The 27714-nt window shown below is 47.5% G+C and overlaps 1 protein-coding gene across 2 annotated transcripts; it reads left to right on the top strand.

Annotated features, from left to right (window-relative positions):
• Nucleotides 1-188: 188 nt before the first annotated feature.
• On the top strand, nucleotides 189-27171 carry HEMK1 (HemK methyltransferase family member 1). 2 transcript variants are annotated; one of them, XM_063164509.1, is made up of 11 exons: nucleotides 189-353; nucleotides 2815-3241; nucleotides 3695-3786; nucleotides 4987-5080; nucleotides 16554-16703; nucleotides 18716-18780; nucleotides 20468-20517; nucleotides 21751-21856; nucleotides 22573-22668; nucleotides 24391-24504; nucleotides 24842-27171. In XM_063164509.1, the coding sequence occupies exons 2-11, from the start codon at nucleotides 2981-2983 to the stop codon at nucleotides 24876-24878; spliced, it is 1065 nt and encodes a 354-aa protein (XP_063020579.1). In that variant the 5' UTR covers nucleotides 189-353; nucleotides 2815-2980; the 3' UTR covers nucleotides 24879-27171. The 2 variants fall into 2 exon arrangements, with proteins under 2 accessions (XP_063020579.1, XP_063020580.1); XM_063164510.1 differs by lacking the exon at nucleotides 189-353 and adding an exon at nucleotides 662-816.
• The last annotated feature ends 543 nt before the right edge of the window (nucleotides 27172-27714 follow it).

Below are 27714 nucleotides of genomic sequence, written 5' to 3'. Positions count from 1 at the left end.
CGGGCCGCGCCGCTCGGCTCCGCGCGCGCCGCCGCTGGCCCCGCCCCGCCGCACGCCGCCTCAGGCCATTGGTCGGCGCCGGCGAGGCTCGGGTCGCGATTGGTCTGCGCGGCTGTCACTCATGCGCGCGGCGGCGGCGGGTCGGCGGTGCGCTCGGGAGCGGCTTCGTGCGCGGCTGCTCCTTCACGGCCCTGCCTCGGGACGGGAGGCGGCTGCCCACAGTGCCGGCCCCTGCCCCGGCTCCGGTCCCCGTTCCCGAAGCAGCCGGTTGTGCCCCCAGCCCCACTGGGAGCCGGTTGGGCTCTCGCCCCCGAGGGAGCCGGCGGTGCCCCGGCCGCGCCGGGAGCCCTGAGGTGAGGCGTCGCTGTGCGCGCGCTCCCCTCAGAGCAGCCTCGGGCCCACTGTCGCCCCTCAGGCGAAGGGAGCCCCGGCCGTGCTCGTGGTGTTTCATGTGCAGGGAGAGCTGAGAGGCTGGAGAAGGAGCCGCCTGCGCTACCGGCGCTGCTCATAAGGCTCGTTCGCCGCCTCGGGTCGGCAGCTCCTGGCTGGGCTGCCTTCCCCGGTGTGGCCGTGGGGCTGTTCGGTGCCGGCTCAGCCGGACACTGCCAGCAGCTGGAACGGGACTAGGACACTGCGAGCTCCAGCCCTTGCTCGAGCCTGTGAGTGGGGCAGGGCCAAGAGTGCGAGTGGCCGGGCCTTCCCACAGCCGCCTGTGCACGTGTGAGGCTACAGGGAGAGGGAGCCGGGGCTGAAAGGACAAAACCACGGAACTGCAGAGGGGAAAGGGAAATTGCTTCCTCCCTGTGTACTGGACAGGTATTTGTACCAAGAAGTATTTGTACCAACAAGTAGCATGCAGAGATTTTACATAAGTAGCTGGTCTCCTTTATTAAGGGAGACAAAACAAGGAGCCACTGGAGAGGATCCAGCAGAGGGCAACAAAGATGAAAGGTCTGAAGTACGTATCTTATGAGGAGAGACCGCAGGAGCTGAGCCTGTTTAGTCCAGAGAAAAGTGAGGGGGGGATCTCGTTAATATAAGTACTCAAAGGAGTTTGTCAAGAGGGTGATGCTCAGCAACAGGATGAGGAGTACTGGCCATAAAGTAAAACACAAGAAGTTTCACCTCAACATTAGGAAGAGCTTCTTTATGCTGAAGATGGCAGGGCACTGGAATAGGCTGCTCAGGGGGCTCGTGCAGTTTCCTTCTCTGGAGATACACTAAACCCACCTGGCCGTGTTTGTGTGTCACCTTCCTTGGTTGGGAAATTGGACTGGATGATCTCCAAAGGTCCCTTCTAACCCCAGCAGTTCTGTATTTCTGTGCAAATTGTTTCAGCCTCGGCCAATTAAAGTCTTCTCTGCCTCCCTTAGAACAGTAATGGTTGGTAATGTTTTATTCTTTTAGTGTTTCTCTTGTAGCAGTAAATAGAGCCTTGCAGTGGGAAGCTTCCCAAATAGATACTGTAGCTGACAGACCTTACATAAAGGCACATTTTCATGGGGGCTGTTTGTCTGCCTGCTGAATGTAACACAGATGGTAAAAATGGGATCCTTGGGCTCTTGGAGCATCCATCCCTTTGCCAGGAGGGAGCAGGTAAGACAATCTGGAGATCTTCGCTGCAGGGTATTCCTTCTGCTGCTTCCCTGGGCTGTGTTTGATTTTACAGAGGAGGGCAGTGGAGGCCTGACTGTGCCAGGGTTTCCCTGTGCAGCAGGAGCAGGACTGTGGTGCCAGTGCCTGCCAGGCTGGAGCCCAGTTGGTCTCTCCAGCTTTCCCTGCAGCAGCATTCCTAGGGGGCAGCTGCCAGCTGCTCAGTAGTTGTTTGTGTGATGGTTTTTGGGAGAAATTGGAGTAGAGGAGGTTGTGGCCTCTCTGAGACAGTGTTGAAAAGCAGCCATCAATAGAGGAATGGCAGTGAGTGCTCAGGGAAAGCCATAGTTGCTCCAGGGACTGTGAGTCAGAAAAGAGAGGGGCCCTCATTTCTCATGGATCACAGCAGGAAAATGTGGTTGTTGTTCTGTTTGTCTCGAACAGTTCCAAGTGTGATATGCAGCAGCTGTTTTGTAAGGTTTCATTTCCTTTGTCTCCTGCAGTCATCTTGTTTGTTTTTATTCCCCCTCTGTCTGGCTCTGCCTCTTCTCTCCTTTAGGAGACCGACTTCCCTCTAGCAGGGTTTGCCCCTTCTGACCTTTCCATCTTTCAAGTGTTTCTCTTCCCTCTATTATGTTGTGCTATGTATGTGTTATGTATGTGCTTTTAGCAGTTCAGCTCTGGCTCTGTCCCCCTTGTTTGCCCTCTGGGGATGGTAACAGTGTAAAACACCCTTGATCCATGAAGTCCAGGTCTTCTGTGAGCATCTCTGCCAACCTCTGACTTGTGGTTTATGAAGAGAGAGAGGAATAAAAGAAATCATCTAGGAGAGACTGAAGGTCTTCCTCCAGGGACACCAGGGTGACCTACCTGTGGGGTGGAGAGCCAGGGACTGGAGCTGAAGGTCGGTGTGTCAGTGGCTTTCTGGGGCCCAGGGCGGGCAGCAGAGCTGTGCCTGTGTGTGGGCAGCTCACTTCTGCCCTGCCATGGGCACAGACTGGCCTCTGACCTCTGGAGGTGGCAGCTCTGGGAAGAAGCAGGGCTTGGCTGGTTGGCTGGCACAAGAGTCTTTTTTGGGCATAGTCCTTTGTTACTGGTACGGTGTAATTGGCTTTGTCCTTGTGGGCTGGGATTAGGGCAAGCACTCTGCATTCTGTCAGAGGGGAACCTGTTATTTAGTATCCCAAGGAACTCACACTCTTCTCTTGCCTTGTTTTTTAGCCCAGAAGAGCTGCAAGTGCTGTCCTGTGGAGAACCCACGGACTGTGGTCAGCTGGTGCTTAGCCAGTGACCTGTGGTAGCACCAGGTGAATCTCAGCACTGACAGATCAGTAGGTGGCAACGAGGAACAGGTGTGGAAGCCAGAAACTTCAGAAACTTCACCACAATGAGTTGCCTCACCCATCCACTGCTCAGGAAGTTGTTGAGCCTCCCAGCCCAGTGTGTGCCAGGACTGGGGACTCCAAGGAAAGGTGCTGTGCTCAGTCCAAAGCAGTTGTTTCTGAGGCACAGCTGCAGTGCAGGACCTGGGCTCGTGACTGCCACTGATATGGTCAACTATTGGCAGAAGGAGTTCGAGACAAACGGGATCCCTGAAGCACGAGAATCCAGTCAGTATATTGTGTCATTTGTCCTGGGAGCAAAAACAGTTAAGTAACAGGAAAAGAGTAAGATCTGTATGTGCTTCTTGCTTCTCCATTTTAATTGAATCTCATGCCTTTTTATCTCATTTAGAGTAAGTAGAACAACTTATCCTCCCTTAGATGGCAGAGAGGGTGAGGGGTAGTGTGTTATTGCCAGTAGAACACTCAGGGATCTCTTTTGCAGACTCTGAAGTGTAACATAAACATCCACCCTCACTTGCCTGATGAAGTGATTCCTAATTTTAATTGTTCTTGTGAACCCCAAAAAGTAGCAGAAGAACAGTAGTAAAGATTTGTTTTTAAACATGCAGATAAATTCTTCTGATGGCTGTCCAGCTGGTTTCTAGCAGTCCCAGGCAATTGTGTTTGCCAGCATCCTGTGTCACCCTGAGGATGCCCGTGGCAGAGGACCCTCCAGTGGCACAGGTGGGCAGGTTTTAAAGTGACTTTGTCTTCAGTTTCAGAGCCTGGATTCCAAAAGCCTCCACACTCCACTTACAGCACTGCAGCAGGAGCAAATCCAGCAGCTGAGCCACAAGCGGCTCCAAAGGTAGGAGCATCGTCCTGTACCTGTTCCTTTGGAGGGCTTTCCTTCAGCCTAAAGCAGCCAGGAGAAAGGCAGGAGAGGGAGGCAGCTCACATGTCAGCTGTGCTCTGGTGGTCTCTCATGGTGATTCAAATGAGGGGCACAGCTTATCCACCTGCAAGGTCACTGTCCAGTTGGTCAGGCCCCAGCCTGTACTGGTGCATGGAGTTATTCCTCCCCAGTTTATGATTTCATATTACTCCCTGCTGATTTTTATAAGATTCCTGTCAGCCCATTTCTCCAGAGGTCTCTCTGAAAATTTGCACACCCATCTGGCCTGTTAGCTACTCCTCCCAATTAATTCTGTCACTGCAGGCTTGCCAAGGGGGCTCTGTCCCTTCAGCCAGACCAGTAAGGTGGGATATTGATCCTGGGGTACTCCACTGGAAATCAGCCTTCAGTTGAGGCTTGTGCTGCTGAAATCAGCCTTCCAAGCCTGACTATTCTGTTTCCAGCCCACCTCATTTATCCAGTCTGTACTGCATCAACTTGTACATGAGGATGTTATGGGAGACAGTGTCAGAACCCCAGGGAAGGTCAGGATCTGGTCTTGATACATCAGACTGGTCATTGTGTCATGGGTGACTATCAGCTCACTCAGGAGTGATTTCCCCTTTGTGCATCTGTGCTGATCAGTCTCAGTCACCTTCCTGCCCTTGGCATGTTTGGACACAGCCTTGAGGACTCTCTGTTCCTCACTTTCTCCAGTACCAAGGTGAGGCTGACTGACCTGTAGTTCCCAGTTCCAGTGCTTGATGTCAGACTGGGCTGTGGGCAGGGAGCTGCCCCTCTCCCTCAGTGTGGCAGACTGGGCTGTGGGCAGGGAGCTGCCCTTCTCCCTCAGTGTGGCAGACTGGGCTGTGGGCAGGGAGCTGCCCCGCTCCCTCAGTGTGGCAGACTGGGCTGTGGGCAGGGAGCTGCCCTGCTCCCTCGGTGTGGCAGACTGGGCTGTGGGCAGGGAGCTGCCCTGCTCCCTCAGTGTGGCAGACTGGGCTGTGGGCAGGGAGCTGCCCTGCTCCCTCAGTGTGCACATGCACGTTGCTGATGCAGTTGCTGGCCCTGGGCAGGGCTGTGGTGAGCAGGGAGGAAAGCAGGGTGCCATGGGAGCGCCTCCGCTCACCCAGCGCAGCCCCTGAGCGCTCACGCTCCCCTTGCCCGCTGCAGGATGCCAGTGCAGTACGTGCTTGGAGAGTGGGACTTCCAGGAGCTGACCCTGCAGATGAGACCCCCAGTGTTTATTCCACGGCCTGAAACAGAGGTATGGATGTGGGGAATGTGGTGGGGGCGGGCTTGGATGTGTGAGGTACATGGCACGATACAATCAGGGCGTTGCTCTGAAGGCATCCTGTGTGCTGTGAGGCTGCAGTGACGAGGAAATCACATCACTCCACTTCTTTTAGAATGGGGGTGGTTCAAAGCTTGTGATCTGGAGCTGATGCTAGTAACCTTTGCCTCCTGCCTCAGAGGAAGGGATGCTGCAAGCTGATGTATCTCCTAATTACACAGAAATCAATTGCAATTGATGGAAGGATGTGGCTTTGCTTTCCTTAGTTCTGCTATAGTAAGGACTCCTGAGAAGTTCAAAACATCTATTGCTATATCCCAGTGGCTTAGAGTGTACAGGAATCTAAACATGGTCCAGAGGTTGCCAGCAGAACCCTGCAATAGCAGGAAAACAGTAATGCAATCCAGAGAGCCTGAGTGTCCATGTGCTGGCTGGTAGGAAGTGGCAGCTACCCTCTGTCTCATGGCTCCATGGTGGTTTCTGGACAAATACAGGAAACTGAAAGGTAAGTTCTGAGCTGGGCTGGAACTAAATGTGACTGTCAGTCATAAGAATGCAAAGGAGAGCCATACATGACCAAGTTAAAACTCCCGTGTTCCCCAGCATTCCTACTGCTATGGAAGAGCTTAAGATCTACGTGGTGACACTTGTCCTGACAGTAGCCTAGTTTCACTTTCAGCACATGGGCCATCCTAGCAAGGAAACCTTTTTGTTCACTAGTCCTCAGGAAGCTTAGGATTTACAAGGTGAGGTTTTGTTTGGTTTTATTTTGGATTGGTTTAGGGGTTTTTTTACCTTCTGAGAATTTGTTTTCCTTTGGAGCCTGTGTTAACTTCTGGAGATGAAGTGGAGATGAGTCCCAGAAACTTAAACCTGTTTCAGTCTAGTAGTTCTTTCTTCAGTTATTTACCTGTTGTAATCTGCAAAAGTTAAACAGAAATTTAAGGACAAAGACAACCTGTGCTTCTGTTGTGCCCTTTTAAGAAAAGGGTTCTATTCTATAAAGAAATCCATGAGGAGGTTCCAGAGCATTTAGTGGGAATCAGCACAGCTACAGCATAGACATCCTCTCAAATCACAGAGAGGAAGAATATTTAGAACCAGAGTCTTGGTTTGGTGTGGGACATGAGCAGCACCTCATGGAGAATCTTCTGGGCCCTAAATCATAGTGCTGACACTTGTGTCCAGAGAAGCTGGGAGCTCTCTGCCTGGATGGGGTTGATCATTCTGTAGTGATTGAGTTTGGAGATGGAACTCCAAGGAATAATTTTGCCAGTTGGAGCCAGCAATGGTCGCCTTTGTTATTGTCAACAGTATTTCTGCTCTGGATGATCCAAGAGAGTATTTCCAACCTCCAAATCCCAATTAGTTCATGGATGCAAAGGGAGCATTGAAATCAGGGAAAACTTGTATGTTCTGCAAGTCAAAATATCTTCTGGTGAGGCTTCCTCTGGAGTTGTGCTCTGGTTCTTCACCCCATGCAGTGCCAGGCTCAAAACAAAGACCTATTGTGTGGGGTGGAAGCTGGGCTGGCCAGTGCTTGAGAATGTTGTTAATTGAGCCCAGATGCCTGATTTTTGTAAAAGCATCTCTGCTGGCCCAAACTGGTGTGCTGTGTTTGAAACTACTGAACATACCCTGGTGCAAAAATGGACTGTAAACAGCTTAACCCAGACTTGTCTCTGGCAAAACTTTATTTGTTGTGTCACTTAACTTACTATGAAGGCACATTTTTAGCACATTTATTGCAGAAGACCAGAAGTTCATGATAATGATTCAGAAGTGGAACTCTGTGGGCAGTGGAGAGTTTGCTTGTGATGTGCTGGGGAGGTTCCTGTGACAGGAGAGCCATGGGGACCAAATCCAGCTATTGAGCAGCACCTGGCAGGACATGGCTGTAGACTGGTGCTGCTTCCAGGAGCTGTGTCCTGTGTGTAACCTGTGCACAAAGTGGTGTCCAGATCCTTTCCTTCTGCTGGAAGAAAGGCTGGTAATTTCTGACTTTGTGTGATGGGTTTGGGTTGGGCTTTGTCTGTGTTTTGTTTCATCAGAGTAATTTTTTTCAGCCTTCACTGGACTTGAAAACTGCAGTGCAAGTACCTGCTTTCAGAAATGTTAAAGTTCTTTGCATCTGTTGCTTACCTTTTGTTTAGAATTTGTCTGCAGTGTTATTAAAAGCAGCAGTGCTGAAACTTTTCACCAGATAATTTCTGTTCTTTAGGAAGCAGTTAATTGTTATCCAAGGTTCAAGTTTATCTGTGGCTGCACACACAAGCCACGTGTCTTGTTTCTGGCTGAGAAAATGTGACTCCCTAAACTGACTCAGTGCAGATACACAGGCAGCTTCAAAATTTTCTTCCTAATTTTCTGTTTGTAGCTTCTGCAGGTGCTCCTGTGTGTTGGTTTGAGTCTGAGGAGAAGGGAAGCCATGTTTATGACACACATGTTCTCTGGTTGCAACAGCAGGGTTTTATGACTCTTGCTCCTTGGTAGTGGCATGAAATTAAACACAGCATGACCCAAACCACGAGCATTGTTTCAGGCCTGGGGACAGAGACACACGCAGAGAGAGAAGCTCCCTTGTCTGCCTCAGTCTGTCCTGTGTGAAATTTGCCCCCATGTGATCTGTTTGGTTCTCTCTGGTAGCTGAGCCCTCTCCTGTTCTCCCCCTGTGGGAATGTTTGTGCAGCACATGTGGCTTTGTTCTGCTGCTCCATGGGAATCTGGCTGGAAGGGGACAGGCAGCCAGAAGCAGGGAAAGAGCAGGTCCTAGTCAGGCTCTGGGAGGAAAGCTTTGGACTGGCTGCTGAGAGTGCTGAGTGGGTTTGGGAGGCCCTTTGGAACTCAGCATCCTCCCACCTTTCCTCCCGTGGCACCAGAGCCAGGCTCCTGCACTGGGGAAGTTTGAACCAAAGCTATGGGGTGTGCACAATGAGTTATCTTTGTTAGGTGATTATTGTAATGTCAAGGCATCCCTCTCTCAACACTGCTCCCTCACTAGTAATGGAGAAGAAAGACCTTTTCCCAAGGTCAATACGAAGCAAGTATTTTTTTGAACTTCTAAAATTTTAGAAGTTGAAAATTTTGCTTTTTTGCAAGAAGTTTAAGTTCTTGCTTTGGGAGAAACAGGACAAAGAGGAGGAGTATTGAACCAGCCGTGGATATGTCATTCCTTTCTTGCGCGGGTGGCTGCAGGCTCTCTGGTCCTGCTTTGGCTCGGTCAGGCCGCCTCCAGGGAGGGGTGTGGGATGCGCGGCACGCCCGCCTCGTACCCCCAGAGGGCGCTCCAGGCTCACGCTCTGCGAGTTCCTGATTGTTCCATTTCCCAGCCGTTATCCCGGGGTTTCTCATGGTTCTGAACAGGCTTAATTGCTCAGTGGGGAAAAAATGGCCATCGTTTGTGCTTTGCAGCTATTGATAGCTCCTATAGCAGATGGCGGGAACGAAATGCCAAGAGAAAAGGTGGGTGGGGAAGGGTCCCTTCTTCTCTTGACAGTCAGCAGTTAAGGAGTGTTCTTAGCCAAAGCTGGATTTGGGGCCATCCTGCTTCGTGATTGCTAATGGATCTGTCCCCCACTGATTGTTTAATCCTCTTTAGAGTCTGTCTGTGTCTAACCTCCCTGGCATCATGTGACAGCAAATCTTGTGTTGTAGGTGGGAAAAGTATATTCTTTGCTTCGGTGCTGCCTGGTTGTTTAAGCATACAGGAAAAACTTTCGTTTTTACTGTATAACACTTAAATAATTCACTACAGCATTTGTAGTTTTTAGTTATGTCTCTGTCTGTTCTTTTTCCACCTGTGATTTTTAAGCTCTTTTGTTTGTTTCCCAAAACAAGTTGTTTCTTTTCTATAATTACATGCTTGAAAGCTGAAGTCAATGCTGTTTACTTGCACCTGCCTGTGGAATGGCATTCATTGTGTGGGGTGTTCTGTGAAAACACTTTAGTCAAAGATTGGCTCAGAGAAACCTTTAATGAAGTTTAACTTCTAGATAAACATAATCATTGAACTTTCAAGAAGGTCCAGCACACAGAGAAGGGAGAGTTTTCTTTTCCTGACCTGTATATGCAAATAAACAGATTGCAAGGTGGGTCCTTTCTCTCTCCAGTGTTTTATGTCAAAGCAGTGACACATTTTCTGTTCCAATCAGTGCTGAAAGGAAGCCTTTGATTCAGAAATGTCCTTTCATTTCTGTAATTTCTTTACCACAGATGGATACTTCTTGGAAAGGTCTGAAGGTCACACTGTCTAGTGAGTACAGCCATTAATCAAAAGTCAGAAGATTGGCTTTTTTCATAGTTTTGCCTCTGAGCAGTTGTCTCTTCCAGGGAAGGCTGCATCCCCTTTCTGTGTAATGGGCTTCCCAGTCTGGGAGGTGAAAAGGGTAATAGTGCCCTGTCTTGACATAGCTTAAGGCCCTTTCTTGAGAGATGTGTAGACTTGTATAAGGCATATTAAACATAAATACAGTAAAGCATTATTTAATAAATCAAAAATTATCTGCTATCTGTCAAAATAGACCTGTAAGCAAATGTGCTAAAGATGGAGCATTGCTGTTGTGGCCTCACAGATCAGATTTTGCCCATATGATAGACAATACTTCATCCGTGTGTTGGAGGAGAAAAATATTTTCTGCAGGTGGGCTGTGGCACAGAGGCTGGGGAATGGAGGTCACAAAGGGAGCAGAGCAATTGGAATTGCCCTTTGAGCTAGGCACAAGGATCATGTAAAGCAGCCTGTGCCTTGTGGCTGAGGCACTTGTGCTGCCAGAAGGGCTTGGAGAAAGATTTGGGATTGCCAGTGTCTCAGGGATATGGGCTGACCAGGAACACCCACTTTTTGCTGCCCAGTGGGTGCTGGGATCCTTGCATGTGGGACAGGGGAATGCCACGTGCACGTAGCAGCATCAAATAATGAGTATTGCAGTAGTGGAATAGCTGCAGAACTATTATGTCCAGTTATGTTACTGGCTGCTTGAGGAAGAAGTGGAAAATTAGATTTGGAGAAAAAACACTGTGTGGATTAATAGGTTGAAAAAGTCTGCCTTGTTGCTGAAGAGTGTGTAGCTCATCAGAGACAAGCTTAGGGGTAAATTATCTGGCACAGACAGCAGGAATTTGAAAACTGAAGTCTCTCTGGTCACAGACAAGTGTATAATAAGCACTATAAATGCAGGGCAGAAGAAAAGGTGCACATCTCAGCAGAGAGTGTAATTAAATGCTGAAACAGCATAGCAAGAGTCTGTTGCTGGCCACTTGAAAATCAGGACAGAATGTTTTCCCCAGACAGATTTCTTCTTGTTCAAAAGGAAATGATGGAAGAACAGGGTTGTTCCTGGCTGACTGGCCAAGATGAACTGTGGTGGTAGTTTCTGCTGGCTTCCTATGAAGAAAACAAGACTCTGCTAGTGCAGAGAATTTCTTCCAAGCTGGTGATTTTCAGGACAGACAAAAAATGGAAATTTAAAGCTAAAATTTGTTCTGAAGACAAGGAAAGCAGCAGCTGTTCTTTTAAGTCATGCACAAGCCTGTCCCCCAGGTTAACTTATATAGACTTTTCTAATGCCTTCTCACAGAGCTCCCTGTTATTAATGCCTGTATTTTTGGGGGGGTTTAATCTCCCTATTGTGATTGAAAGAGCCTCCTGTTTCCATGCATTTCCAGGGAGTCCTGTAGCTCATCAGCAGTGAAAGCAGGAAGTAGGACTAAAACTGGAGAAAAACAAGCTTTAAAATGGCTGTGACAGATGGGACTTGAGCAGATTCCCTCATGACGGGGAGAAAAATCCTTTTCCTCCCCCAAGCTCTTTTCAAACATCCAAGTAACTAGAGCTAGAGATTAGCAAGCTAGACTTGTGCTTCTGTCCAGATGCTGTGTCTGGCAGTGGTCAGTACCTGTATCTGCAGAGAAAGCAAAGGAAACCTCCTTTGATCTGGAGAGGTGTGCCTGGCTAGAGCTCAGTGCTGGACACCTGAGGTATGGGCAGTACACAGCAACTTGGATCCACTCTTGCCCCCAGGCATGGCTAAATTTAGATGTGACAGCTGTGGTGATTTCTCTTGGGCACGAGCACAGATGGGTTGCTGCCTGTTGGTAGAGTCATTCCTGGGTGCTGTCACAGCCTCTGCTCCAGCAGATGAAGCAGCACGTGGCATGTGCCCTGACATCAGGAGCAGCTGCTGTGTGACCAAAGCCAAACCCCTTCCTCAGTACTGGGTGTGCTTTGACATGCTTGTGTGTCATTGCCAATGCCTAAAGCCACCCTTTCTCTCAGCATCAGTGGCTCCTCTGGAGTTACTCAGGTGCTTTGATTCCCATCCATTTATAGTGGGACTTCCATGGGTTTGATCCCCACATGGGCCATTCTTTTCAGAGCTGGGCTCAGTGATCCTCGTGGGTCCCTTCCAGCTCAGAATATTCTGTGATTTTTCTCCTTCCTGCTATAGTGCCAGGCAGAAGAGCCCAGGACAAAAGCCCTGCCTGCCATGAAGCAGTGCTGGTTTGATGGCTTGGTTTTGGAAGTGGGACTGGCAGGGATTTTCTAGGGCCATTGCCATGGAGTTGGGTTTCCAGCTTGGCTTCCTGGTGTTTGTCATGTGCTGATTGGGAGCCAACTGGGCAAACAAGATGGGAGAGGTGATTGGGTTAATATCAGATCAGGTTCTATGGAAAGTCCTGGGTTCTGAGAATAGAAGTTTCTGGAAAGCGCACAGATAAGTGAAACATTCCCAGGAAGTGAGAGAGAACAGAGAGAAGGTTATCAGGGTTTTTCTGAGTTTTTTTTGCTTTCCTTCTTCAGCTTAGTGACCTGGGAATTTAGAATCTCCTGCCACCCTGGCTCTTACCCCTGGAACTTTGTCTTCCCTGCTTTCCCCTGGGGCACGGAAAAAGGGTGTTTGTTGGGAATGCAGTAGCAGTTTGTGACTTCCACCCTTGCCTTTCCTGTTCCTCACTTCCTCTTGTTTTATTTAGTTAGTTTGTCCTTTTTGATGGCAAAAACATCTGATGGGCCCTTCCCAGGTGCTGGGCTGGAGTAGAGGATCCCCTCAGCTCTGTCCCTGTGCTCGGCTCTGCAGCCAGCCTTGAGCCCAGGAGCCTCTGCTGCCTCCTCCTGACTGTCTCAGGGCTGGAACCCAGCTGAGCCTGTGCTGCTTCTGCCTGGGCTGCAGCTGTGCAGCCTCTGTGCTTTGGGTGCTGGCAGCCCCTGGCCTCTCACTGCTTTGTGCAGCTGCAGTTCCAAGAAATGCAGTGACCCAGAGCCCTGGCCACAGGGCAGAGGTGACACCAAGAGCCTGTGAGAGCAGAGAGGGTGCTGGGGGCCTTGGGGAACCACACTTGTGGGTGGAAGGGTGAGGCAGAGGCTCAGGGGAAGCTGGAGGTGTTCACAAAGTGTTGCATTTGTTGCACTCAAAGAGAAGGTGGGGGGTGGAGCCCAAATAAAGGACAATGTGAACTTAGGGTGAATCTGGCAGTGAAGCAAGATTTCCTGGAACCACAAGGTGAGAACAGCATTTGAATGGTTTGGCTAAGGGACAAAAACTTAAGAGCCTCTTGAGTGCTGGAAGTTAGGTAGCATGAGAAGCAAATATTTGTGTCCCCTGTACATGTAAGCACAGGGTAATCACAGAATGACAGAACAATTGGGGTTGGAAGGAACCTCTGCAGATCATCCAGTCCAGTCCCACTGCCAAGGCAGGGTCACCTGCTGCAGGTGACACAGGAATGTGTCCAGGTGGGGTTGGAACATCTCCAAAGGGGAGACTTTGTGCCTTCCCTGTGCAGCTGTTCCAGTGCTCTGTCACCATCAATGTAAAGAAGTTTTTCCTCATGTTGAGCTGAAACTTCTTGTGTTTTAGTTTATGGCCATACATAAGATTTGCTTCAAGGAAAAACTTCAAGGGGCTACTGAATCCACTTTTCCATGTGACTTCTGTCTCTTTCTCCTGGCTGTTTCAACACCTCTGCTCACCTGTGTATGGAATGAAATGTGCAGGTGTCACCAGCTCCATCATGAGGCTGCCCAAACCATGTAGGGGACCTTCTTTCCCTTTCACCTTGCTGCCATTGCTAGCAAAAGCAGGCAGAGGATTTTAGGTTCTTTCTGGTTCTGTCTGTTTGCCATTCAGTCCCTTCACTCCTTCCAAAACTGACTTTTGCTGCAGGAAGGAGCTTCTTGCAAAGACTAGAGGAGAAAAATTCTTCAAAATGTTCATTTCCCCATTCTGACACAATTATGACACTGATACCCACGTGTCTGATACCAGGCTCCAGGATGAAAGTAGTTCTGCAGTACCTGTAGTACTGGTTGACAGAATTTTTTTTGTTGTAGGTTCGTTGTAACTGACAATAATGACTCACACTGTAAGCAATAATTTGAAAGTTAATAACTCCACAATTGAGAGTTCATTCTATCCAGTGATTAGCATGCTGTGAGCAAATATGGAATTGGGTCACAAAGTGTTTTTGTTTATTTCCCACTGGAATTTCTGTAACTTCATATCTCAGCCTTCAAAGCTGGTGATGAAACTGATGGTTAAAATGGTTTTTTGGTAATGTTGGCATTGCATTAGCAGGTGTTTTGTGCTCTGAATCTGTTCAGTCTGAGAAGACATGGGTTATCCTCCTCAGTCAAGATCCCAGCCTTTGGCCAGTTGCAGTTGTCCCAGTCCCAGTTTCTCTGTGCCACTCCCAGGCACCTCTTTTTAGCACCATCAGCCTCTTTGTTGCTTTTCCCTCACTGTGGTTCCAGTAGGATTCTTGTGCAAAGGCTGGGAATGTCTGACTTGTCTATTTTGTAGTCTTTGTATGAACACTGTAATACTCAGCCAGAAATACTTCATCTCCCAAGATGAGACTTGAAAGGGGCTCTGCTGTGTTCTGCAAAGTGCTGTAATTTATCAATTTCCAGTGGTGATATTTTGGAGGTGATAGTGTGATTGGAGAAGTTCAGATTTTGGCTGGGTCATTTGCTAGAAGGTGAAAAATACTGGGAAGAATCTGATAAATATGGTTTCAAAGCCATTTTTGATAATTTAATCATTCCTGAAACCTAGTGGCAATGGGAGTGGGATGACTGGACATACTCTGTGTCATGATTGCTGGATTTTCCTGATTGCCAGTTAGAATACATCTTCTTTGCTAGTCAATCAGGTTGAAAATAATTATTCAGCTTTTTATTGTAGTGAGGTACTAATGTCTGGAAAATGATGCCATTCCTTTAGGTTGTCCCATTATTTTTTATGTCTTATACTTTTGCACTATTATGGTAAATGTGTATTATGAGAAAACCAGCCTTTGCCTCAGTAAGAATTGAAAAGAAATAATCAAGACAATGAGGTAAGGCAGTCAGAAAGCAGGACTCAAAGCCTAAGTGATATCAATGTCCCATTTTATTTGTATTTTGTGTGGTAAAACCTGAAATCAGTCATGTTTAAATGGGAGCTTTGGCAAGCACACTAAAATGCTTTCACTGTGGAATGTGTAGAGTAGGCATTCCATTCAAACCCATCAAGCTTGAAATTACTAATGAGAAACCTTAAGGAAGTTAATAAATGGTTAGAATAGTCCTAGTGTATGGAAGTCGTATTTGGACATTTGTAATCAGTAACTTGTGCTACTCTGGGAACAGATGGTTCTGAGTTACTGTGGAGATTTCCAGGAAATGTTTGTAAGTGTCCAGAAATGGCTGGTATTTAAAGAAGTGATTTAATAGCCAAGCTGAATTTTTTGTGTGCCTTTTCTTCTGTGGTCTTGGAATCCTCAGCACCCCACCTGCTCTGCCAAAGGAAGCTGTGGCTGCAGCCTCTGGCTGTCTGCAGTGCCTGAGTCTTTTCAGGCTGATTCATCTGGAGCTGTTTGAATGGCCAAAGCCTCTTCTCACAGAAGTGGGGAGCTCAGGTGTTTATTTTTCCCTTTTGCTGTCTGAGTCCTGTAATAGTTTCCTCTAGGCTGGGAGCCTGTGAGACTGTTTTCATCCATGATTGTCTAGGGAGGAATCCCACAGCAGCAGTGAGGAATTTGGGATTTTGGAGGCTCTTGGAAAAACTCCCATATGAGGGCAATGCCAGTAATGACATGGTGACCAGGGAAGGGCATGTGGCTCCTCATCCCTGGCTGAGTATATTTAGATATCAGTCTCCAAACTTGCCTGCTCCAGGGATGGTTCAGCAAAGCTCATCTACCTGAATGCTTCTTTTTTGTACCTGTTTGCATCTCCCTTCCCACTTACTGCACATGTGGAGTGGCCTGTCCTGAAGGATGTGTGAATCTCTTCAGAGGTACTGCAGCTTTGCACAAGGCATCTCTTTTTCTGCACCCCAGTGAGGATGAGAGATCCAAGGAGAGGCTTCTGCCCTTATGCACAAGCCTGTCCAGTTCAGGCTCCTGACAAAAACCATTGTAAACTAACAGAGAAGCTGACCTGCCTGCCAGGACTTGTTCCTTTTAAACATTCCAGCTTATGCCAGTTATTTTTTGTAAATGTTGTTAAACTTTCTGGATTTACAGGAGAGATCCAAGAGCAGCCCTCTCAAGTAGAGATCCTAGGGAACACCTAGGGCAGAAGGCCTGTGTGTGCTGTTGTGCCCTGGAAGCACAAGGATGGGATGGAGCTGAGGGCACTGCTGAGCTGTTGATGCACTCAGAGTGTTCATAAGGTTTCCATCTTACAGTTTTCTCCAGTGAATAACAAAGGAAGTTCATGCTGCAGTCAGAGGGAGGCACATGAGTGTTTTCTCTTTTATCTCATTTTCACAAACCTTAGAAATCTTTGAGACCTCTCCTGCTGTATTGGATTTTATATAACATGGCAAAGGGATTTAAAAAAGAAAAGATTGACGTGAGGGAGGAGGCAGACATGGCAGAACTGCATACAGATCCAGGAGCATGGATAAAAATCTTTTCCATGTGACTTTATAGCAACAAAATGTAGTAGGACTCCACTCCAATCTGAAATCCATGCAGGGAGCTGCTCATTGGATCATTAAGTAACTCATTGCCTTGACTTTTCATCTGCAGGTTGGATTGGTTCAGATGCTATCAGGAGCTGTGCAACTGCCTCCTGGTCACCTACTGTACTGAGACTGTGTAGAAATCTTGAATTTTGAAGCTTACAATTTCTGAAAGCCAAAATCTTGGAGTAAATGGTGTTGCAGAAGATAATGTGCTCCAGCTGTCTGGTTATTGTTTTTCCCAACAGTGCTAGAAGATTTCAGAGGATCTGTGGGAGATTGTATCCTGAGGATTTGGTCACTAATCAAAGCACTCTTGAGGCAGATGGAGCTGAAGTGACTTCTGGCATGTCAGTTCCATTACTACCATCTGTTTTTAAAATTAGCAACAAAAATACATTGGGTACAGAGTCAAGAAATTTAAACTTCAGTCTTCAGATCACAAAGGTGTGAGTCAAAACAGCTCCCTTAGTAATTTTGTTTGTTTGTTTTCTTAGGACCTTGTCTCTTTAGTTGTGGAGGAAGAATTTCAGAAATGTGAGAATTCAGCCCTCTGTTTCCCAGTTCCTGTTCCTCATCCTGTGATCCTGGAAATTGGCTGTGGCTCTGGAGCAATTGCTCTGAGTCTGCTCTGTAAACTGCCACAGGTGAGCTCCCTTCAGTGCTCCTGGTGCAATAGATGCCTGTGTTAGAGGACAATCCCACTCTGCTGATCTTCACTGAGATGTCACAAACTTCTCTGAAGGCACCTTGGCAGCTCACAAAGTCTCTGACAGGCTCTGTAAGTTCCTGCTAGGTAGAGGAGGGATATTTGGGAATTTCTCCCTGTCCCCATCTGTCTGCAGGAATAGCAAAGGCATAATCAGAATGAAATAAGTGAAGTGCTCATTCTTGAGCTGCTGCAGCTCACTAATAATCACCTTACCTTGAAGCATGGTGGGTGTTGGTTTAAGATACTAACCTGGACTGAGACATGGGCACACACTCTATTTGTTGAATTTATGGGGCAGTCATCTCTAAAAACCACCTTGCTGTGAATCAGAAGATCTGGTCTCTAGGAAACTGAAGACTAAATGATATAGGAAAGGGATTTACCATAGCAGTGTCAGTACTTGGGATCAAAAAGACAAGCAAATCTCACTGCCACAACTGCCAAACCACATGTTTTTGTAGTTTTCTGTTCCCTAGTAACAACCCAAGAGTCAAAAAAAGCCAGGAGGGGACTGAGATCTGGGTGCCCAAAGCCCTTCTTGCCCTGATTCTTGTGGTGTGTAACAGGTTTATGGAGATACTCTTGGTCAGGAAAATGAGAAAGGAATCCAAGATCTCATTGTCTGTGGTCAAGGGAAAAATATTCCCCTCTCCTGAGAACTGCAGACCAGGCAGTTCCTTCTCTAGAATGAGAATTGCTGTGGCCAGCCCCTCCTCTTGTAGAAGTATAAGCCCTGCTGTGTAAGAATTAGAGGTTGATGCCTCTAATGGAAGGGGTGTTCCTCCTCCCAGTGACCTGAGAAGGTTAATATTTGAGCTTCATGACTTCAGAGTATAATTGCTCTGATTTCCTGAGCTGGGAGAAGAGCTTCATGCTCTTTTCCTTGCTTGTTAATTTAAAGAGCTGTGTCAGTCTGTCTCTGTAATTCTTCATGACAGTCCTTTCCCAGCCCAAACTGCTGTACCCAGGGAAATAAGGAGCCTTGACTGATTAGAATTAGCGGTAGCCACACTGACAGCTAAGTGGAGTTACACTCTGGGTAATCTCCTTAGTGTTTGAGGCAGAATTTGGCACTAAGGTACTGAGAAAACAGCAGCAGTTTTTCATTCATGGTCTCAGCTGTGCCCTTCACCTTAAGGGTGAGCTTCATGTGTGTGGGTGCTGGCCTGGGACCATGAAATTAATCCCCTTAGGAGTGATGGCAAATCACTCCATCATCTCCAAATGCCAAGCAGGTTCTTCAAGCATGTGTCCTCTGTGTAAATCCTACCAACATCTGTGCTTAAAAAAAACATCAAGCACAGCAAAAGCAAGGTAGGCCTTTGTCTGTGGTTTTCCCAAGGTGGAATTGAAGGTCAAACAAATCTCTCTTTGTGGAGCCTTGTCTCTTACCATTATGCTGGAGAACTTTTAAATGCCTGACACACTGTCAAGGACATGCAGTCAATACAGGCAGTGAATCTGTTTAAGGACTGCAGTTGAATAACTGGGTAAAAGGTGTCTGCATAACAGATGGAAAATGCCAGAACCTGTGTCCAAGTGGTTGTGTTAGTGTCAGGAGGGATCCTGTCTGTGCTAGGAAGGATAAATCCACCAACATGACCTTCCAGCAGTCTGTGCCTTGCCCAGACTGGCCAGGGTGCTGAGTCTCACCCTGCCAGGAGCAGTGAGAGGTCAGTGAGGTGAGTCACTGTGGCTCTGTTGTTGTCTGTTCTGGTGGGCTGCTGGCTGTGCTGCAGAGAGCTCCAGTCACCTTAGTGCTTCACACACATCACTGTGATCCCAGCTATGCCCCGCATGCATTCCTCAGGAGCTGTTCCTGTCAGGAGCCAAGAGTGAGCAGTCTCTCGGCAGTTTTGGTCTTGCATGTTTGGCAGAGCATGTCTGCTCAGGAATCTTGATGTTATAACACCTGCTTGGTGGATTTGTTTTTTTTTTCTGTTCCAGAGCAGAGTCATAGCCATGGACAAAGAGGAGGCTGCTGTGGATCTCACCAGGGAGAATGCACATAGGTACAAGAACACATATTACTCATTTTTTTCATAATTGTTGCTTGAGAAAGACCAGCAGTTGTCAATACTTGTACATGTGTTTCGTGTTTATCACCACTGGAAACCAGAGACTGTTTAATTGTTGAGCTCTCAAAGTGTATAACAATTTAGGAAAAAAGAAAGCTTGTGTTTACCAGAGTGCATTTCTTTGGCTTGTGAACATGCTTTGTAAAGACGGCAGCCTAAATAAAGCAGTGGTACTCACGTGCTGTTTGTCAAGGGTTTTCAGAGTGGTTTTTGGTAGCTGTTCTTACCCCTGTCTGTGCACTCAGGAAGCTCAGGACTGAAGTAGGAATGTTTATGTCACTTAGGAGGTTAAGGACAAGTATATCCTGAGCCTTTCTCTCTCTGGCTCCCTCAATCATTATTGTTGTGCTCGTTTCTGTCCTTGCTCCTCCAGAAATGCTTGCACAGTCAAGTAGCACTTTTCCTCTGATGTGCTGCCTGGTGTCCCTCAGCATCCTCCCTGCAGTCCTGGTTTGGTGGGAATGGTGCTGCTGGATCCCATGCAGTTCAGGCACCTGTGCTGTGGCAGGATGGATGTTCAGAGCTGCTGGCTCAGACACCTTGTGCTGAAGTCAGAGAGATGTCTGTCAGGTTGTCCTTGTCCTTCCTAGAGCTCCACTTCCTCAGCTAGTTCTTCTGTCAGGTTATTCTGGATGTCACTAGCACAGGGACCCCCAGAGCTGGAATCCCACTATGGTTCTGAGTCTCTGTAGTCTTTGTCAAATGAGCTGCAGATTGCATTTACATCCTCAGTAACTGCTGGGCCCTAGGCCCCTACCACAAACACCTCTTTTCCCAAGCTGCTGCCAGCATTGGGGGGGACTACTTCTGGTGCTGGCTGCACTGGGCTGCATTTCTTCATTTCTTGCAAGTCCCAGCTTGTGTGTGAGTCTGAAGAGCTGAGTAAGAACAAGCCCTTCCCAAACTGGTACCTCACTGTTACCCTTTGCCTCCTAGCCCAGTTACAGAGAATGGGGAGCAGAGGTTTCTTCCTAATGTGTCAGTGTCAAACCAAATTCTGTTGCAATTTTTCATAGATATAATAAAAGCTGGCCAGATCTTTGTCTCCTTGATCAACTGTATCTCTGGCCTCTGGGGAAAATTGTCTTGCTTATTAACATTGCTTCTTGGCTCAAGAGTGGATGAGGGAATATAAATGCCGTGTCAGAGAGCTAAATATTTCTCCATGGATATTTTTGTTGTGTCTTTGTGATCTTGTCCCTGGCACGGTGCCCTGTAGCTCTTGGGAGAGAAGCTAGCAGGATAGGCTGTGTTACTGCTTGACTGAACCCAGCTTAGATCCTACCTGCTTTTCAAAGCTCCCTTATCCCAGCTGTGCTCTCTGGATGCTCAGATGAGTCATACTGGATCAATCCCAGTGCCAGATCCATCTGGGCACATGGCACACAGTGCAGGAATCCCTCCCTTTCCTGAGGGAAAGGGAGTAGAACTTGGGTGTGAGGCCACTGTGGTGGGAGGAGAGAATATGCTGGGAGGATCTTGGCATTTGTGGATGTATGTGTATCAGATAAGAGGTGCAATATTTAATAATCTGTTTGTAGAATGTATTGCTCATGAACACAGATACACCTCCTAATCTTTCTTCTTTCTGTTGTTGCATCTTGCATCTGGAATTTTACAGGTTGCAACTCCAAGAAAGGATTCACATCATCCACCAAGATGTTTCACACAGTAACTCTTTTCACTCTTATAATCCCCTTTGTCTTCTTCCTTTTTTGTCTTTGATGGGTGGAGGGAGGCATGAGAGGCAGCCAAAGAATCATTCTGGGTTGCAGGCAGCAGAAGAGTGTTGAAGTTAATAGAGAAAAAGGTCAATAAGAAGTGAGCCAGTGAAGCTTTTCCCTGCAGAGATTTCCAGGGCAGATGATCAGCTGACAGAAGTCCCTAATTTTATCAGAAAGTGAATTGTTCCTGGTTTAGGTGTCCCAAGGTTGTATTTGAGCTGGGCGTCCAGGTGCTCTTTACTGTTGCTGGGGAGAGGCAAATATATAAAGAGTGTAATTTCTTCCATGCTGACATGGAGGCTTTAGATAAACATCTGCATGTCTGTCTCTCCATTGATGGTAGAGGGAGCCCATCTATTTAGCTTAGATTGAATGCCCCACCATATTCACCTGAAATTAGGCTAGTTGAACCAGGAAAGGATGCTTTTCTTCCCCAGAGCCAGCTGAAACCAGTTAAAACTAGCACTTGGTGGGGCCTGTCCAGTTAGGTGGATAGTGCTTGGCTGTTTGTCAGCAGCTGTGGAGGCAGGAGCTGCAGCACTGTGGGTTCATTAGCACACCTTTCTGACACTCTGCTGCCTCTTAGAGCTGAAAGCCCTGTGCCAAGAGGCTGCCCAAGGACAGTGCCACACTCACATGGTTCCATCAGCTCTGATTCAGGGCTGGCCTGTGTCAGACAGAGCAGGAGTGTAGGGAGCTGCTCCTGGTCTGCATGAGAGCAGCCCATTGCTGTTTTTGCTGAGGGGCCCTGGCTCTGCAGCTCGTTGGAGGTCCTGCTGCAGCTCTGTAAGAGGAGGGATGTTCACCTGGACAGCCAGTCTAAGCTCCCACTTAGGCCTTTGTGGGCTCTCTGAGTTCTGGTTGCTGCTTTAGATCCCAGTGGGCACAGAGTCCCAGGGCATCAAGCTCCTGTGCTTTTTAACATGTTTCGTTAAACAGGCTCTTGATATGAAAAAATGGTACTTCATCTGTGCTTTCCTTTGTATCACTCTTGCACTCCTGAGACAGGGAGCAAGGCACACCATTGCAGAAAGAAATAGGATAAAATTTTATAATCACAAAGCAGAGTCAAACACATTTCCATGTGCCTGGAGACAGTTTCCTGGGGAGGATCTTTACACTGAGCTTATAGGGAAGATGCTGTGGTTGAGAGCTGCTTGTGATTCTTTTTCTTTCCTAGGTTCTGCCGAACAGCTGTTGCTCTGGGGCCCCATAGATGTCATAGTCAGTAACCCCCCATATGTTTTCCATGAAGACATGGCTTCCTTGGATGCAGAAATCCTCTGGTAATCAAACAAAGAGATTTTTCCTCTTCTGTTCCTTGAAGCAAGGTTTTCTGTCTGCTTCCTATACTACACACAGTTGCACACAAAGCATGCAAATGTAATATACACATGCAAAATAGGTGTGTTTATTTGGGATATAATAACACAGGCTTGCTTTGATAGTGCTTACATGCCTGAAGCAACATGGAAGATTTCTTAAAATAGAAGAAGTACACAGTTTGAAATTAGCAAGTTCCCAATCCAAAACTGATTGTCATGCATGTGAGAAGAAAGTCCTGTCCCCACCTCTGTACAAGATGTGCACCAGAGCAGGTTCTGGCAGCTGAGCTTTCTGCATCCCAGCTGGCTCTGCTGGGCCAGCCACAGCCTGAGCTGCTGTTTGGCATGGATCAATCAAGCCCTTGCTGCACAACACCCTTGCTCTGTGGCCAGCTTAGAGAGAACAGACCTATGTGTTGGATCCCAGCTACAGTTGGCTCCTAACTTTCAGAAATACTGCAGGGGATGTTTTCTCCTTGTGCTGAATGTGGGGTTTCTCAGCCCAGTGGTAGCTGCTTCTCCCTCCCTGTGTTTCCCACTGAAGTGAGTGAGTGCCATCCCCCGCTTTGGGGGTGCTGGAGTTCAGGTGTGGCAGGTGCACCTTTCTTTGGGGGGGTGATGCATTCTCAAGGGCCACAGGAATTGCTGTCAAATGTCTTTTTCTTCCCACACTCCAGCTATGAGGACCTTGATGCCCTGGATGGGGGAGATGATGGCATGAGAGTCATCAAAACAATTCTGGCTTTGGCTCCTTCTCTTCTCAAGGTTTCTGGGTAAGCACTATCATATTTTGAATTTCACGTCTTTTATCCATCCATTCTGTAAATTCTGTACTTCCTGTATGAAAACAAAACAGAGGGAAATTAGTTGCCAATTGTCCCCTCATTGCCCCAGTTAGTAATAATTTTTAAAATGTCATGTGTGCAAGCAAAATTAGCTTGAAATTGGTGTTAGCCTTTCCTTGGCTGTTGGTGGCATTTCCTGGTCATTAGTGAAGGGAGAATCTTTGAAGGTGAAAGCAACAACAAAAAGAACATGGAAGAGAGCAGCCAAGAAAGAGAGTGCAGAAAGCAGGGGAGCTTTCTAAAACGAGTAACTGATGGAAGGAGAAGCAATGGACATCTCTTTGAGGGTGGATGTAGATCCCCACTTCCCTCCCACCTTTCATTAGGGGAAATTTCGTTGTTGTACCAGTATAGAATGCTGAATATCCCAGGAAAATGAAGATCAGTCAGGGATAGTTTCTTAAATGTTAAATTTCTCCATGATTAATATTCAAGACTGATTGTTCCTATTCTCTATCACGTGGGATCCATTTTGAAGATCACCATGCTGATACCCAAAAGTCTGGGTGTAGTGTTCATGTGCCAGGGCATTCACACATCCCATTGAATATTCCTGACATTTGGCCACCATAAGAGAGGTCATTGAAAATCTGCTCTTTTGAGAAGAAGAATGGGAATATTGAGAGGCATAGTGCATGCAGAATTCATTCCTCATGCTTTGCATGACCACAAGAGAAGAAGATGCTCCTCAGAATTTCCCAGCATTAGAGACTGGTCCTGTGGGGTTGTTTCTTAAGACTATTTCTTTTCCTTCTCTTTTTGCTTGTTTAATAAGGTCAAGCCCTCATTGAGGAGTGGAAGTTTTTTAAGGCCAGAAATGAGATCCACACCCAGCTTGTATTTAGCCTGGTGAATTTGTAGGGAGTATTCAGTGTGGGATGTTTTAAGTGTTCTCAGGAGAGCATTTGATGGGGTTTGGCTTGTGTCCTTAGCCTGCTTAAAGTGTCTCTTGCTGTGTCCCAGGCCATAACCAGCTCCATCACTCCCTGTGCCTGTGAGCTGGGGTGGTTCTGCTTTGTCACAGGAGGGAACATGGGGAATGAGCCAGTGTCATAAAGTCTGGCAGAGATGGAAATTGCCCTGCAGGGCCCAGGCCCGGTACTGGTGCCCTAACTGAGGTTACTTGGTCAGTTCTATGTAGGCCTAAATGCTGGTGTTGTTTTCATAACTGATTTATGGAGACATTTACTGTGGAAGAGTGTGTGTTCTGACGTGTACTTCATGTCTCTTGCTGCTCATACACAGAGAGACTTCAGGCTGCCAGGCCAGTGCTCAGTGCTCCTGCAGCATAAAAAAATGCTGCCTTTAAATCTTTGGGGGTTTCAGAAGCAGATGGCTGGTGGAATCTCTGGGTGAGCTTCGGAAGGGCTCATTACATCTTGATACAAGACTTGAGCTCCTCACACACAGTACCATGAGAATTCCCCCCAGGATCAACACTTTCTCCCCTGAAGGAGACAGCTGGGATCTGCATCTTATGTGGACAGCTATGATCTATCTGGTTTGGGGTTGCTGGACTGCACTGTGTTTACTGACCTTTTCATTTCCTGCACTGGTCAGAGTCACACAGAAAGAAAGATCTTAATTTTCATGAGTTTAGCAACCTAAATGTGCATCTCTCCAATTCTGCTCCCAAATGTGCCTTTTCAGGAGTGTGTTTCTGGAAGTAGATCCCAGGCATCCAGATATGGTGGAGCACTGGCTGCAGGCACACCCAGAATTACTGCTCACCCTCCGTGCCATTCACAAGGACTTTTGTGGCAAGTAAGTATCATTTTGCCTTTGCATTTTTGGAGGTTTTGTGTCCTTTGAAGAATATGTCCCTGCACCTTTATGTATTGAGTGAACCCAGAGCAGCTTCACAGCTGAAGGCAGTCTTTGACAAAATAGGGGCTGCCTGGTTGTATCTCAGCTTTCTGATATTCTGAAACAGCCTGGCAAGTGTTTGAGTCAGAAATTCTGACCCAGGTGAGCATTTCTGATGGGGTGATTTGCTCTGGTGGGGTTCTTGCCATTGGAAAATTACTGCTCTTATAGGATGGAGGTAGAGGCACATTGTCCCTAGTGAGACTTAAAGTTCTGGTCTTTCTTCTTTCCACAGGCCTAGGTTTCTGCACATCCAGAAACAAAGCAGCTGACAACTGTCAGACATAACTCTCCTTGCAGGATGCTTTTTGCTCTTGAGCCCAGCTGAGCAGCTGGTTGAAAACTCCTCCTGCCTTGTGAAAGGAATCTCCATTCCCTGGAGTGTTGGACTTTTCATGCAGTGACAGACCCCTCATATCCTGACACAGACCTCATCCAGAGATGCAGAAGTTCAGCTGAGCATGTGGAAGTGTTCCACCTCCCTCAGGGAACTGCATGAAACTTTTTAGTCTGCTCTGCTAAAGTGACTCAATCATCTCAGGACTTAAGATAGAAGGGTTCACAGCTCCAGATTAAAAATACAACTTCTCAACGTGCCAAATCACCCATTTGGCCTAGAAAGAATTTAATTATATTTTTTTTAATTGGCCTTGAGATACATTTATATAAAATGTGACCAGATGGGGTGATAAGCTCAAATCCTGGCTTATACTGGCACATGGATTTGCAGGTATAACAGGACATAACTGTTGTGCACATTTCAGATGCAGTTCTGTTCCAGGATCCTGATGCTCCATAGCAAAGCAGACTTTGTGTCCCACTCCTGCTGAGTGATTGTCTCTGAAGGATCTTACAGCACCTGAATTTACAGCCTTTGACATTTGGTGGATGCTGCCAGAAATGGTCAACACATTATAATAAAGACAGTGCTTCAGAGCAGGGTCCTTAAAAGAATTTCACTGCAGCTATTCAGAGATGCTGGCAGGCCTGAATAAACATCTGGCACCCACACATTGCTCTGATAGTAATAGAAATGCCTAAATTCCACATGAGGCATTTAATTGCAACACTTTAAAGAGAAGGCCAGAGTCACTACTCCACTTCTGCAGATGGAGAAGTTGAAAAACAGGAGGTGAAATGACCTGCAGAAAGTTTGACAAGCTGAGTTTGGAGTAGGACCCAGTCTCTTGACAGGCGTGGGAGTAGCTGAGGTCTGTCTCTCTGGGAAGGATGACTCAGCCTAGGCCTGCCTGAAACAGCTCTGAGAGAAGTCCCTAAAGTGGACAGTCAACATCGTGTCAGTGTAAGTAATGGCAGGGTGAAATTCAAGCTGCTGCTTGCTGCTGCTGTTTGCAGTGGTGCAGGTTCCCTTCTGGAGCACAGCTAGCCAGGGAAGGAAGGAAAGAAGCCAAGGAAAGGGTCTGCTCTGCCAGGCCAGATGGAAGCAGTGGAGGTGAGCACTCAGGAGGGGTGGGAGCATCCAGCCAGGGCCCTGCTGTGTGTGCCAGGGAGGAGCTCCCAGGCTCTGTCCAGGCTGGCCTGGGGCTGCACAGCCAGGAGCATCAGGCAGGACATGCAGCAGCAAGCTGAGTCTGTTGGAAGGCTGCAGCAGGGTCACAGGATGCTACATGAGCCCTGATACATCTGTTCCCTTTCCCCTCTGCCTCTCACACACTCTCACTCCTCAGATGAGTTTTCTCCATCCCCTTCACTGCTGAACATCAGCCCTGCTTTCCCACAGACACCTGAGCTCTCTTTGATGAACTAGCACTTGGGTCCCAGCTGGATCCTTTCCCTACTCACAGCTCTGTTCACAGACTTGCCTTTCACCCATTGTACATCTCACATTAATTTATCCACTCCAGTAGTTTACCATGCTCTGTACACTCTTGACTTGAATTTTTGAGTCTTCTCTGGCCTGCCCTGGGTAAACAAAGTAGAAGAAATCTAGGGAAGGAGAGAACAAAAATAGGTCAGTTAAAGTGCACTTGAGCAAAGATTTGAAAATACCACTTCAGTACAGCTCATTTCTGGCCTCCCAGAGCCATGAGTACAATGTACAGTCAAAGGGTATTTTGTGTGGTTGTGGCCTTTTCCCTAATAGTAATTTAAGGGTATTCAGTTTGTCAGATTTTGTTTAAAAATTAAATTTAAAGAAATGAGTTCTTAGATTTCTTCTGGGTGTTAGCAGTGTTTGTGTATGAAACAGAGCATTCTGCACAGCCTGCTTCTGCAGGAAGCCTTAAAAGCTGGGAAGTCCATGGGCTGATAGGGGTGTTAAACAGCATCCTGCTGCATTCTTCAGAGGGTGGGCTGGTTCCCTGCAGCAGACAGGTGTTAGGTGGCTCTACAAGAGTGCCAGTGGCTGGGCTGCAGAAGGCAGTGTGCTTTTTGTTGGAAGCACCAGTGAATCCCTTGTCCAAGCCCTGAGCAGGACAAATCCCCTGCAAGACAGACTATTGGTCTAATCCAATAGGATCAGTGTTAAATTCCTATTCTTACTACTAAAACACTTGCATTTCTATGTATTTGCATTGCATACTGATTATATATCTTGGAAAATCACATGGTGCTGCTGACCTTTTCATAAAAGGAAAAATTGCTTTTCTCCCAGGAGGCTGGATGTTCCTGTCAGACTCGCATCCGAGGGAATGTGCTGCTGTAGTACAGTGTGTTCCTGGTGCTTTACACACATTGGCCTGGGCTCCTTTTGGTACAGAAGCACTGCAAAGCTCTTTGGAGGTTTCAAGGAGCCTGGCTGTGGAGCCCTGGGCCGTGTGTGTGCTGCCTGAGGGCAGGAGGTCGAGCTGGCACTGGCAGAGCCCCAGGCACGTGAGCTGCTCCTGGAGCCACAAAGGCCAAGGCTTCACTCGGCATTCTGCACCATCCAGTATCTAACATACACTGAATTTTCTGGGAGTTTACTGGGTCTTGGGAACTGTATCAACATGGTGATTTGATTCCTGAGGTGATGCTGTCAGAGGAGGGCTTTGTTTGCTTTCAGGACCCTGAGGAGCGTGGTTATGTTTGTGCTCACATCTGTGTTTTGGGGTTGCCAAGTGTGCGGTATCTGCTGGGGTGACGCTGCCCTTCCCTGAGGAGGAGCCG

Source organism: Melospiza melodia, chromosome 10 (assembly GCF_035770615.1).
Source record: "Melospiza melodia melodia isolate bMelMel2 chromosome 10, bMelMel2.pri, whole genome shotgun sequence".
Taxonomy (NCBI): Eukaryota; Metazoa; Chordata; class Aves; order Passeriformes; family Passerellidae; genus Melospiza; species Melospiza melodia.
The sequence above is the reverse complement of the archived record's forward strand: the minus strand, read 5'-3'. Positions and strand labels throughout refer to the sequence as shown.

What these genes read in the sequence shown, in the direction of transcription:
- HEMK1 (XM_063164509.1), top strand. Translation starts at nt 2,981, where the DNA reads ATGAGTTGCCTCACCCATCCACTGCTCAGGAAGTTGTTGAGCCTCCCA. An exon ending in CCACCAAGATGTTTCACACA is followed by an intron (nt 20,518 to 21,750) that starts GTAACTCTTTTC and finishes TTTCTTTCCTAG; the next exon opens with GTTCTGCCGAACAGCTGTTG. An exon ending in TCTCTTCTCAAGGTTTCTGG is followed by an intron (nt 22,669 to 24,390) that starts GTAAGCACTATC and finishes GTGCCTTTTCAG; the next exon opens with GAGTGTGTTTCTGGAAGTAG.